We start from the raw sequence: 12,165 nt of genomic DNA on the forward strand, positions 1-12,165 counted from the left end.
TATGAGAAATTATATGAGATGGTACATCATTGGAATGTTTTATTTATATATACTTCAACATTACGTATTATTTTTTTTTGTAAACTTACATTATGTATTATTAAAAAACAAATCTTCGGAAACAACCAAAGATGAGGACATGTAGCTTGAGCTTGTTTTATAATTATCGACATCTCCATCACAGAAGTTCAAATCCGACATAACCAATGTTACTGAAAAAATTATCATCACAAAAAATTGTTGTTTTCTTAATAAAAAAAACATAAACTAAGTAAAAATTAACGTATGAATAAATCCGAAATAATCAAACCCAAAAGAAAAACAAGACGCGTTGCGTTTGAATGCTTCAAAAGAGAAGATAAATTGTTTTAGCCAAAAAAATAAAATAAATAACGAAGTCAAGCGCAACCCATCCACTCATCTATAAAAGGAGAAATAGATTCCCAAACTTGTTTCTCATTCACCATTCTTCACTCAGTTCAAAGAGGAGATAAAGAGAAAATGACGGAATTTCAGAAACAAGAAAGAGGAGTGAAGAAGATGAAGATAGTCGCTAAGATTATAGCCTTGGCTTCCATTTTCTCTCTTCTTCTATCTTACTCTTCTTTAGTCTCCTCTCTTCAACAAAGTCTCCATTTGCTTTCCATGTATATCAGCCTTGTGGACAAGAAGTACATGTTCTTGTTATGCAATGGTATTGTAGGCTTTATCATGGGAAATTTCAAAACCCTTTTGCACGGCAGTACTGCCATGAACATCGTTGAAGAAACGGAAGAACTAAGGATCAACCACATGCGAAAATCAGAAATGAAGAGAGTAGTGGCGCTACTTGGAGAACAGCGTGTATCCAAAAAAGAAGAGGGAGAAGTAGTGGCACTACTTGGAGAACAGCGTGTATCCAAAGGAGAAGTAGTGGCACTAGTTGGAGAACAGTGTGTATCCAAAGAAGAAGACGGAGAAGAAAGGGTTGATTTATTTCGAGAAGAAGAAGTTACAATAGTCTTTGAGGATGACAATGGAGGTAAAGACCTCACTGTCATTACAATAGATGAGCATGATGATGATGAGATAAATGACAACTTATTAAGTTCTGAAGATTTGAACAAGAAATGTGAGGAGTTCATCAGAAGGATGAAGGCTGGGATCAGATCAGAGTCCCGGACGTTACTTACCTCTTAGATATGTGATTGTTTTTAGAGCATATTTATCAGCTTAGCGTTACTATATTCACATTCTCTTTTTTTGTTTGTTGTTGAATAGATTCTGTATTTTGGTAAATTTTAATCACTGTAACAAGAAACTAAGAATCCAAACCAATCTAAGAACATAAAAGTATCCAACAATAATGTATTACCACCTGTTTCTTCTGTAAACTCAAAAAGTCACGCGTCTCAAATTGACAATACAAGCCAGAAAAGAAAAAAACCAAACAACACCTTAGATCCTATCGATATCCTCATCCTCAAAGTGGACAAGAGCTTGATCGTCATTTTCATCATCTTCTTCGAGATCACCAACGATACCTTCGTTGAGACGAGTGTTCTCCGGAAGCTCACCGTAAGCCTTGAGAAGCCTCGCCTCGTCAGACATGTACTTGAGGATGACGTCAGCCTTGTCGTCCTGGTAGTCTCTCAGACCAACGAGTATGATGTCGCCCGCCGCGATCCAGACCTTCTTGTGCATCTTGCCGCGGATGTGGCAGAGACGCTTGGTGCCGTCGATGCACATGCACTCGCATCTTCCGTTGCCGAGCATGCGAAGGACTTGAGCGTATTCTTGTCCGTCTTCTTTGAAGATAAGCTCGCGCTTCTCGTCGTCAGCTTCGTTCTTTCCTCTCTTCCTGTTCTTTCCTCCCTTTCCCTTGTTCTTCGGCATGGTGGTAACTGTTAAATTAAATAGACAAATGATTCAGTTCACAAGGTTCTGTCTTAAAAACATGCAAAAAACAACAGTTCAAGGTTCTGTCTTAAAAACATGCAAAAAACAAAACTCTTGTCTCTTAGAAAACAAAAGCAGATTCAATTTCGAGCAAGGAGTACAGAAGAATCCTAAAACTACAAAATCAAACACTATCACGATAAGCTGGTGGTAGCAAGATCGATCGAAGATACATAGACCTCGCCGATTCAATTAACGATTACGAGACCGGGAACCTTAAATCTAGAGGTAAGAGATGAAATGAATCACATAGAAGACGAGGATCTACAACTAAGAAGCGATCTGGGACAAAGCTAAGAAGAAAACCTCTGGGCTGGGATTAGATTCGGAGATTCCTCTGTTTCTCTTTGGTTATGGATCAAACGTTTTTTCTGAAGCCGTGCGGCTGCGAAAGACCTTTTTATCGATCTCTTTGGATAGGTCGGTGCTTGTTATTTTAATACCACTTTGGTTTAGGTGTTATTACCAAACCATGCCATTCATTTCTCTATTCTCCCAGTCTAACACACGGTCTAGGCCTGGGTATTGGTCCAAATTCAGATCGGTTCGGTTCGGGTTACTTGGTTTAGAAGAAAAAAGAAACAAATTTAAATCCAAACAATTATGTTTGGTTCTGATTAGGTAAGCGATCTATTGAGTTTGAGTTTTGTAAAAGAAATCTTTAAACCAAAATATATTGGGATCCTAATTTTAGTCCAATTTCCATTGGTCAATTTTTAATTAATGATTTTAGTATTTAAACTAAATTTAATAAAATTTAAGTGTTGGATATATAAAAATTTAAAAGAATTAATCTCTACTTAAAGTCTTTTTAAATAGTTCAAATATTATAAAATATACATTTTATTTTTATCATCAACTTTTTTAAAATATTATATATAAATTAATAAAGATATTAAATTTTCTTGTTGACAAAAAAATATATTAAATTTTCTTAGCCCTAATCATATTTCATAAATACTAAATCATAAATTGTAATCACTAAATCAAAAATAAAAATATATAATATTGATTAATGATGTTTAAGGAATATTTTTCATTGTGTGGCTTTTTCTTTAAAAAAACTGATTTAATGATATTTCTCTTTAAATACATAAATAACAGATTTAAATATTGGTCTGGGTTTCTACCACAAAAAAAAAAAATCGGTCTGGGTTTGGATTGAAACATTTCGGTTTGGTTTGGGTTCTTCCCTATCTTTTGTTTCCCTCATCACTCTTCACTGCAAAAGAGAGAAAACCCAAAAACCTCCGCAAAACCTTTCTATCCAAAAAAAATGCAGCTCTCGGTTCCAATCTCACCTTCCAAGCCCTCACCACCAATCTTCCCTTTCTCCAATCGACTCGGCCCTCCACCGATCCACCACCTATTACACACCCCCCGCGCCAGCTTCGCGACCCCCCTCCGAGTCTCCGGCTACTTCTCCTCCATCAGCCGAGCAATCGAGGAAGAAGAAGAGTACCGCAAGGCGCGCGCCGCCGTGAACCGCAAAGGCGTCGAATTGGACGGCTACGCCATCGAAGGCGTCTCCGTCGGCGGCCACGAGACCTGCGTCATCGTCCCCGAGCTCAAATGCGTCTTCGACATCGGACGGTGCCCTTCACGCGCCATCCAGCAGAAGTTCCTTTTCATCACCCACGCGCATCTCGATCACATCGTAACCTCTCTCTCTATCTGTTCAAGATTCAGTTATTTGAATGGATAAGGTTTTGATGATGGTTCTTGTCTCAGGGAGGACTACCGATGTATGTGGCTAGCCGTGGCTTATACAACCTCGAGCCGCCGAAGATATTCGTGCCGCCGTCAATTAAAGAAGATGTTGAGAAGCTTCTTGAGATTCACAGGAGTATGGGTCAAGTCGAGCTCAACGCTGAACTCATTCCACTCAGCGTTGGTGAGACATATGAGTTGCGCAATGACATTGTCGTTAGACCTTTTGCTACCAACCACGTCATACCCAGCCAGGTACTACTAGACGATGTCGTTTATAGTATATACCAGTTTTTTCCTACTGCTTCTTTTCTAATAATGGCTTTCTCTTAGGGATATGTGATCTACTCGGTTAGGAACAAGTTGAAGAAGCAGTATGGTCACCTTAAAGGCAAACAGATCGAAAAGATTAAAAAAACTGGCGTTGAGGTTTTGTTTCTTGTGAAGTCAATATTTTGCCAATTGATGTGAAAAAGGGGAAATAAAAAAACATATTGTGTTGAAATTAATTACAGATTACAGATATGATATTGTCTCCTGAGATAGCTTTCACTGGAGATACAACTGCTGAGTATATGCTTGACCCTCGTAACGCTGATGCTTTGAGAGCTAAAATTCTTATAACCGAGGTGCTTGCTTACTTAACATCCTAAAATTTAGTTACTATAGCTTCTGAGCTTTTAATATATTTGGCAGGCTACCTTCTTGGATGAAAGTTTTAGCAATGAGCATGCGCAGTCACTTGGTCACACTCATATATCTCAGGTAATGATCGATTCTATTTTATGTTTAAACATTCGTAGGACTACACTGTAAAAGGAATCTTCCATGAGCAAATTGCAGATCATTGAGAATGCAAAGTGGATTCGGAGCAAAACTGTGTTGTTAACGCATTTCTCATCACGTTACAATATAGAGGTGATCATCTCATTTGAATTCATGATCTTAGTTATAGTTGTTTAATCCCTTACCATGTATTTCATCATATACTTGTGGTTGTAATGTGCAGGAAATTCGTGAAGCTGTGCTCAAGTTGCAATCAAAAGTGTCCGCAAAAGTTATTCCTCTTACAGAAGGATTTAAGTCAAGATATTCTTGAGAGAGTGCAAACAATAATAGTGTGATTTGAAACCATCTTTATCAACGAATGTAAGTTAACTAGGAGAAATGAAAAGAAAATTTATTCTATTATGCAACATTGTAATTGAAGAAAGATTGGTACAAAACTTTTGCCATGCTGACTTTAGATTGAGGCAAAGAGCAAAGATGCATTTGTTCCACCAAAGCCAAAAGAGTTTGACATCGCAGTCTTAACTAGCATCTCTTTCGAAGTGGTTAAAGGCATGAAACTCTTGTCGAAGATGGGATCCGGATTCTTGACATTCAGTGTCAGAGGAGCAACTCCCTACAAAGTTTGTTTGGTTAGGCTACAAATCTTTAGTCATTGAACAAGAGCACAATGAAGTGAGAATGCTTACGTGGTGTATAGCAAGAACGCTGAAAATAGCTTCTACAGCTCCGGCTGCTCCAAGAAGATGACCAGTAGCTCCCTTTTAAGTCAAACCAAGCAAACTCTTATTTAATTGTCGACACAGTTACTACTTAATACAATAACATCACCAGGGATTTTTTTTAACCTTGGTGGAGGAGAAAGCCAATGTGCCTGAAGTGGCGTGATCAGAGAATACGGTCTTGATAGCCCTTGCTTCCACAGCATCGCCTAGAAAATGGATGCAAGAGTTAACAACGGAGTTGTAAAACTAAATAGAATTAATTAAACAAAAGGTTTCAATCTTTTTTACCTATTGGGGTAGATGTTGCGTGTGCGTTTACATAATCAACTTCATTTGGACTCAAACCAGACTGAAAAGTCATGGACAGTAAAAGGCAAATCACTAGAATTCAAACCGATAAAAAAAAAAAACATAAATGATCCAACAGAAACCATAGTGTACTATAACAACAGCTATGGAGCTTATACCTGTTTTAAGGCACGTGTCATGGCCAAAACAGCTCCCTTTCCATCTTCAGGAGGTTGAGTAATATGGTGTGCATCGCCTAAATGCCAACAAGATTCATTCTTATGAAAACTCAAAATGTGTTTTACTTTGTTTTTACTGTAATGTATGAGAGCTTAACCTGACATCCCATATCCACAAAGCTCAGCATAAATTTTTGCTCCACGTCTTTTTGCATGCTCAAGTTCCTATTGTTTATAACCATAATGAGAAGAGATTTAAACCAATAAAATAGCTGAGGGGGTGACTTTAGTTTAGAGTCTCACCTCCAATACTATAACCCCTGAGCCTTCCCCTATCCTGCAACCAAAATTAAAAAATGTTATGACCTCAATATCTCCAAAACAGATTCTTTCAAATAAACAACCAAGGAGAATGTAACTCACACAAAACCATCCCGGCCACAATCGAAAGGCCGTGAAGCTTCTTGCGGTGATGAATTGAACTTAGTCGACAAAGCTCTTGATCTGGACAGAGAAAAGAGAACAATGAATTTACAAGTGAATTTTTAAAGGAAGCAGACAAAGCGTGTTAGTTAGTTACCTAGAGAATCCAGCAACGGAGAGAGCATCAATGCTGGACTCAGTTCCACCTGCTACCATAACATCTGCATCTCCAAACTGAATCATCCTAGTGGCATCCCCTATAGAGTGCGCACCAGTTGCGCAAGCTGTCACAGCAGCATGGTTTGGCCCCTATATTCAAAAGCATGAACTAGGACTCATGTTTTCATAATCTAAGATGTTCATACTATTTTTATCATACAAAAGTAACAGGAACTTCAACAAACCTGGAATCCATACTTCATGCTCACGTGACCAGATGCCATGTTTACTAATATCTTTGGGATGAAAAAGGGACTAAGCCGCCGCAGCCTCTGCATCATCACCATAATCGTTACGCTGTGATACACAGAAACTTCATGAACCAATAGAGACAAGAGAAATGTCTAAACCTTTTCACAAATCATCTGAGCTGCCTCTACAATGTCACTTATACTTCCGATTCCACCGCCAATAGACACTCCCTGATATTCCCAAATTTCCAAAAACTATAAGAAACCAAACCAATAAAATAAAGATGGCAGATGTAAATCATTAACACTTAACTGTTCTTTCTTTTTCTTCCTCTTCGGTTGGTAACCACTCTGCATCTCTCAATGCTTCATCCGCAGCACACAAAGCATATCCAATGAACTTCGCAATCGCCTCCAGGATCCAAAAAAATGCATTATAACAGAACCTTTAAATATATATGAATATATCTGACAAACCACATCAGGTAAGAAGTTGAGCTAAGATACCTTGGAGTTTAGCCAAAGACCCTCATCAAATTCACCTGGGTTTGATCCATACGGCACAAAGGCGGCAACTTTAGAGGAAAGCTGATCAAAAGTATACAACTTTGTCTCTTCATCAAACGAACTCATCTTGAGATCATCAGGTGTCAGTCCTCTAATCCCACTTTCTCCACCAATCAAACGCCTCCATGTCGTCTCCACGCCTCGTCCAAGTGGAGTCACCATTCCTAGACCTGAAGGAACAAAGTTAAGTCAGAAGAGTTTACGCATATGTAAAGACATGGAAGAGTTTGAAGGAGACGGAGACCAGTGACAACAACGCGGCGATGTGAGGAAGAAGAAGAAGAAGAGGATGTAGAGATGAAACGGTTTAAGCTGAAGCGAGTAGTGTTCAAGTTTCTGCGAAGGAAAGAGGTCGCCATTTCGCGCGCAGAGACGACGGCGGTGACGGCTGGATACGACGGCGATAAAGAGGAGGAGCAGGGATTTGTTTTTTGAAGTTTTTTTTTTATCTTGAATAAGAAGAGAACGGTTAGATTGTTTAGTTAACCGGTGGTTTAACCAATCAATCGGTAAGTCAGGCATGTTAATTATGCAACTGCAAACAATTTCAAACTAGAATGGTTCTTGGTTAGTAGGACCCCGAACACCCTCTCTAATGGCTTAATCTAATTTTTACTCTAAAATAGACTAATTCTATAATAAAGTGAGTTTGCTTTAATGGTACTCTATTTTAAAGTAGAAAATAGAATGATGAACAAAAAAAAAGTTATTCTATATTTGGAGTAAACATATTTCTCTATCTATAATAGAGTGAGAAATAAAATACTATTGGAGTATTTTTTACTTTAAACTCTATTTTAGAGTGAAAAATAAAATAGGGTTGGAGATGCTCTAACTCCCCCACAGAAAATCATTCAGTTTGTACCTTTTATTAATTTAAAGTGTTTTAATAGTAAAAAACGAAATATAAGCGAAGTTAAAATTGTTTGAGTTCATGTTTTTAATGTGATTATTCCAAAAGTTTGTAATTATAATTTACTTGTAATTACAATTCATAATATTATAAACTTCACAACTGGTTTTAAAGTAAACTAACAAAATAAATTTTGATATTATAAAATTTCAATTTTTAATTTTATTTGATTTTTGATTAACTTTTTCATATTTTAAATATTTAGGGATTTTCTTCTTGTTTTGAATCAATTTAATTTTGTGTCTTTTATTTATTTATATAGGTGATATCTTGACTTGTATTTCCTTTAATTAAATTTTATTTCACATGTATCAAAATCTAGTAGTAATTAACAAAATGACATGTATTACAATTTGTTATAAATTTAAGGCACCAAACTTTATATCCAAAAAAAACTACTTAGAACTTCACTATATGCAGCCTCTCTTGATATAAAATTGTGCGAAGGATCATTTTCTGTTGTCTCTAAATTCGTTTTAACCTAACCATTAACCAATCTCTTGTGTCTTTTGTGCTAGTAGTAGCATTTTTTTTTTTTTTGAGAAAGTAGTGGTAGCATTTAATTATTTTTGTCAGATAAAAGACAAGAAAAAATTAAATAAAAACAAGAAAAAGTTTTATCCCTCATATCCTTTTTGTTCTCTTTTATTTTCCAGATTTTACCCATAAATTTTTTAATTATTTTTGTCAGATAAAAACAAGAAAAAGTTAAAGAAGAAAAGAAAAAGGGAAAAAGTTTGTAAAACAAAAAAAGTAAAATCTGCAATAAATGTAAAAAAATTTAATAAACTTTAACTTTTCTTACAGAACTACATCAAGTGTTACTAGATTTAACATAAATTCCAACACCACGTGGCGTGTTTCTGCCCGAACCGTATTTAGGCGTAAATTCAGAGAGTCAGAGAAGAAGAGGACAACAAACAAAAGCCCCTCTGTAATATTTTTTATTCTCTTCGCAAAACTCCTCTCCTTCAAGTCTCTCACTCTTCCCCCGATCCTTCCCCTTTCAAAAACCTTCCCCTAATTGAATCGGATCTCTAGGCTTGAACTATGAGGAAGAGAGAGAGGGAGAACCCTTGTTCGCTTTGCGGGCATTACCACAAGTACGAGGAAGGAGAAGTCTGTGGAATCTGTGGCCACCGTATGCCTGATCCCTCCGATGTGCCGGCTCCTCAAGTCCACGTCAGCGCTTTTCCGTCTGAGATCTTGCCGGAGTTTCTCTTCCTCGGGAGCTACGACAACGCCTCCCGCTCTGAGCTTCTCAAGACTCAGGGAATCTCTCGCGTTCTTAATGTGAGTTTCTCTTTGTCATATTAGGGTTAAGCTTAATTAGGTTAAAGGTTGACAATTTAGCTGTGTTTTGATTGGTTTGATCTCTAATTGCATCATGAAATTGGTTTAGTCTTAACCGGGTTATTGAATTGGTTTGTTGAATCATTGACCCGTAAGAGAGTATATGAATCTGTTTAATTCCTAATATAGTTAAGCTTAATTAGGTTAAAGGCTGTGAATTTAGCTGTGTTTGATTGGTTTTATTATCTCAATTGAAACATGAAATTGGTTTAGTCTTAACCGAGTTATTTGGAACAGACGGTTCCTATGTGCCAGAATCTATACAGGAACTCATTCACTTATCATGGACTCTCTGATGACAAAGTCTTGCAATTTGATGATGCTATCAAGTTCTTAGGTTTGATTCATATTCCCATCTCAAAAGCATTGATTTTTTAAAATTTATTTATTATTTATTTGGGGTTTTGATCCACCATCTATTGTGTTCTGCTTGATTTTTTACTGTGCAGACCAATGTGAGAAGGACAAGGCACGTGTTCTTGTGCACTGCATGTCAGGGAAAAGCAGGTGAGTATCATTTATCATTCTCGTATACTCCAACTATAAATCAACGCTTGGATAGATTTGTGGTTGCTTAACGTATTATGTGTAGTAGACCCTTTTAACCTTTTTACAGTAAATTTTTTAACTTAATGTTTTTCGATTACTTGACAGATCACCAGCGGTTGTTATAGCGTACTTGATGAAACGTAAAGGGTGGAGACTTGCTGAGAGTCATCAGTGGGTTAAGCAACGAAGACCCACAACTGACATATCTCCAGGCAAGTACTAACTAACTCGCACTTAAGGATTTTTAAGCAAGTAAAAAAATTCTCATTTGCTTTTTTTTTTTTTAAATCCGCACAGAGTTCTACCAACAACTGGAGGCCTTTGAGCAGGCTGTATTCGGGTCACGAGAAGGAATGATGTCGGCCATGAGTCTCAACGATCCTCCAACATTTGGGTTTGGTTTCCCAAAGGTTAATAACGTTCAAGCGCAAGTCCCTGTGTTCAACAGTGCTCCTGCTTCTTCTATATTCTCATCCCCTGCTTCAAGTATCCCTCCTCAAGGGTTCACTTTTGGAGCTGCTCCACCTAAGCCAACTACCGGCGATGATATTACCATGGAAGGCTCTTGAAACCAAATTTTCATTCCACCAAAAAAAAACATACTGGTTTCCTTTTTTCTTTTTCCTTTCTGTAAATGGATATTGGTGCAGGCGTGAGAGATTATGTGAGATGAATCTTTGTTGGTTTGGTGTTTTGCATCTATATCTGTTTGCTAAAAGGAAGCATCTTTCTCTTGTTTAATTCATTATCCTCATTGTTACATGTATCTATCTCGTCTGTTTGTCTTACTTAGCCTTCAAATCAAATAAGCTGAGACATCCAATACTTTTTGTCTTACAATCCTTCAATATTTAATTAAGCCTTGAATTCATTTAGTACGGACTTAGCAAAATCTCTGATCATTCACCGTGAGGAACCTTTGTAGACATTTAACTTGTTTTAAAGAAGTGATATATTGATGTAGAAGCAAATGCGCATATCACCATAAGGACCAGTAAGTCTCTAGTAGGCTAGAACTTTATGGATCGCTTAGCAAGTGGGCTGGAAGTTCGTGGGCTGCAGCATAGTTAGCACACCCACGGGCCACGGCTCTAGTTACATAACCCTCACTATACAGCATAGCTAGCACACCGATGGGAAAAGGATTAGCAGAAAAGAAGAGGTAAAATAAGGAACCAAAGTACATTGACGATGAAGACTGGACGTATCGTATAGAATTAGACAATTAGTCAACAAAACCAGCACGGAAGAAGAGAAGGAAATTGTCAGGAGCCGCAACTTAGACCCTGTGGGTAAAAGAGTTTACAAGTATAATGTAGGACCTCGGTCCTTTGCACGAATTGAATATAACATGGTATCATTTCATATATTTTCCTTTTTTTAAATATCTGTTATCTCTAATGTTGTTTATATTTGTTTTTGAGATGGTTGAGATAGTTAAAGAACCACCACCATAACTGAGCTTGTCTGGAAGACACACACGCAAAGACAAGACATTTGTGGAGTACCGAGCTTAAGAACTCGTCACTCATGTTAAACAAAGCCTATTTTGAAGGTTATATTTTATTACAATGTTGTTATGTTTTGCTTAGTATTAAAATTATAGATAGAAGTTGTTAATTGCATGTTTTGCTTAGAGTTAAGCTTTGGTTATTTCATACTGATGTGTTAATGTACGAGTATATATATGTTTGGTGTGTTATGTTTTACTTAAGAGTTAAGCTTTGGTTATTTCATACTGATGTGTTAGTGTACGAGTATATATATGTTTGGTGTGTTATGTTTTACTAAAGAGTTAGGCTTTGATTATTACAAATTGATGTGTTGTGTTGCTTTGTGTACGAGTTCTGTATAATCTGTTTGATGTGTTATGTTTTGCTTTAAGTTAGCCTTCGATTATTTCAATATGTTGTGTTTAGAATGTGTTTCAGATCTGATGTTAATGTGTCTTTTGCCTGTTTATTATTACAATCAATATATTTGTAATGTGTCCTGTTTGAATTCTTTTGATGCGTTCTATTTTTGATTGTTTTGGCTTTGATTTCATAGACATCTCATGCTAAAAAAGATATGTCTATGGCCTTGGCAGCGCCTAATACAGGGAGCACCTTCTATTTAGAGAAGTCTCAGCTTCTTTTGCTCACAACTTCGAAATGGAGATGCGTTTATCTAGTATGGAGACAAACCCAAAAGCATCACGACTGATGTTAGTGCTGTCAAGGCAGACATATCAGACATAAAGGAAGAAATGACAGCAGCAAGGGCTGCCAGCCTGCCAGCAATCAAATCCTCTAGAATATTATTCCCCAACAAGATGCTAA

General features: G+C 37.0%; 5 protein-coding genes across 5 annotated transcripts; 3 read left to right on the forward strand and 2 right to left on the reverse strand.

The window, feature by feature from the left end:
• The first annotated feature begins 501 nt into the window (after positions 1 to 501).
• On the forward strand, positions 502 to 1,363 carry LOC106361825. Its single transcript, XM_048776611.1, has one exon. It carries the CDS (start codon positions 502 to 504, stop codon positions 1,177 to 1,179), a length of 678 nt encoding a protein of 225 aa, XP_048632568.1. The 3' UTR covers positions 1,180 to 1,363.
• LOC106361826 (eukaryotic translation initiation factor 1A) lies at positions 1,334 to 2,421 on the reverse strand. The gene is made up of 2 exons (XM_013801633.3): positions 2,245 to 2,421; positions 1,334 to 1,883 (listed from the first exon to the last, which is right to left on the reverse strand). The coding sequence occupies exon 2, from the start codon at positions 1,873 to 1,875 to the stop codon at positions 1,438 to 1,440; it is 438 nt and encodes a 145-aa protein (XP_013657087.1). The 5' UTR covers positions 1,876 to 1,883; positions 2,245 to 2,421; the 3' UTR covers positions 1,334 to 1,437.
• Positions 2,422 to 3,143: 722 nt separating this feature from the next.
• On the forward strand, positions 3,144 to 4,889 carry LOC106361828 (tRNase Z TRZ2, chloroplastic). Its single transcript, XM_013801635.3, has 7 exons — positions 3,144 to 3,595; positions 3,670 to 3,903; positions 3,982 to 4,077; positions 4,164 to 4,277; positions 4,345 to 4,413; positions 4,492 to 4,566; positions 4,658 to 4,889. Exons 1-7 carry the CDS (start codon positions 3,215 to 3,217, stop codon positions 4,745 to 4,747), a joined length of 1,059 nt encoding a protein of 352 aa, XP_013657089.2. The 5' UTR covers positions 3,144 to 3,214; the 3' UTR covers positions 4,748 to 4,889.
• On the reverse strand, positions 4,695 to 7,530 carry LOC106361827 (3-oxoacyl-[acyl-carrier-protein] synthase, mitochondrial). Its single transcript, XM_013801634.3, has 14 exons — positions 7,274 to 7,530; positions 6,970 to 7,199; positions 6,776 to 6,874; positions 6,622 to 6,693; positions 6,457 to 6,543; positions 6,210 to 6,361; positions 6,053 to 6,133; positions 5,933 to 5,966; positions 5,788 to 5,854; positions 5,630 to 5,706; positions 5,451 to 5,511; positions 5,286 to 5,368; positions 5,127 to 5,198; positions 4,695 to 5,053 (listed from the first exon to the last, which is right to left on the reverse strand). Exons 1-14 carry the CDS (start codon positions 7,386 to 7,388, stop codon positions 4,892 to 4,894), a joined length of 1,392 nt encoding a protein of 463 aa, XP_013657088.2. The 5' UTR covers positions 7,389 to 7,530; the 3' UTR covers positions 4,695 to 4,891.
• A 1,306-nt stretch (positions 7,531 to 8,836) lies between these two features.
• LOC106361829 (protein-tyrosine-phosphatase IBR5) lies at positions 8,837 to 10,632 on the forward strand. The gene is made up of 5 exons (XM_013801636.3): positions 8,837 to 9,235; positions 9,533 to 9,632; positions 9,745 to 9,802; positions 9,950 to 10,056; positions 10,142 to 10,632. The coding sequence occupies exons 1-5, from the start codon at positions 8,993 to 8,995 to the stop codon at positions 10,411 to 10,413; spliced, it is 780 nt and encodes a 259-aa protein (XP_013657090.2). The 5' UTR covers positions 8,837 to 8,992; the 3' UTR covers positions 10,414 to 10,632.
• Positions 10,633 to 12,165: the final 1,533 nt, after the last annotated feature.

This window comes from Brassica napus, chromosome A3, assembly GCF_020379485.1.
Source record: "Brassica napus cultivar Da-Ae chromosome A3, Da-Ae, whole genome shotgun sequence".
NCBI lineage: Eukaryota > Viridiplantae > Streptophyta > Magnoliopsida > Brassicales > Brassicaceae > Brassica > Brassica napus.

Coding starts and splice junctions, on each gene's coding strand:
- LOC106361828 (XM_013801635.3), top strand. CDS start 3,215: ATGCAGCTCTCGGTTCCAATCTCACCTTCCAAGCCCTCACCACCAATC. Junction 3,904..3,981: donor ACCACGTCATACCCAGCCAG/GTACTACTAGAC, acceptor GCTTTCTCTTAG/GGATATGTGATCTACTCGGT. Junction 4,567..4,657: donor CATCACGTTACAATATAGAG/GTGATCATCTCA, acceptor TGTAATGTGCAG/GAAATTCGTGAAGCTGTGCT.
- LOC106361827 (XM_013801634.3), bottom strand. CDS start 7,388: ATGGCGACCTCTTTCCTTCGCAGAAACTTGAACACTACTCGCTTCAGC. Junction 7,200..7,273: donor TCGCCGCGTTGTTGTCACTG/GTCTCCGTCTCC, acceptor TTGTTCCTTCAG/GTCTAGGAATGGTGACTCCA. Junction 6,694..6,775: donor AGGAAGAAAAAGAAAGAACA/GTTAAGTGTTAA, acceptor TGGGAATATCAG/GGAGTGTCTATTGGCGGTGG.
- LOC106361825 (XM_048776611.1), top strand. CDS start 502: ATGACGGAATTTCAGAAACAAGAAAGAGGAGTGAAGAAGATGAAGATA.
- LOC106361826 (XM_013801633.3), bottom strand. CDS start 1,875: ATGCCGAAGAACAAGGGAAAGGGAGGAAAGAACAGGAAGAGAGGAAAG.
- LOC106361829 (XM_013801636.3), top strand. CDS start 8,993: ATGAGGAAGAGAGAGAGGGAGAACCCTTGTTCGCTTTGCGGGCATTAC. Junction 9,633..9,744: donor TGATGCTATCAAGTTCTTAG/GTTTGATTCATA, acceptor TTTACTGTGCAG/ACCAATGTGAGAAGGACAAG. Junction 9,803..9,949: donor TGCATGTCAGGGAAAAGCAG/GTGAGTATCATT, acceptor ATTACTTGACAG/ATCACCAGCGGTTGTTATAG.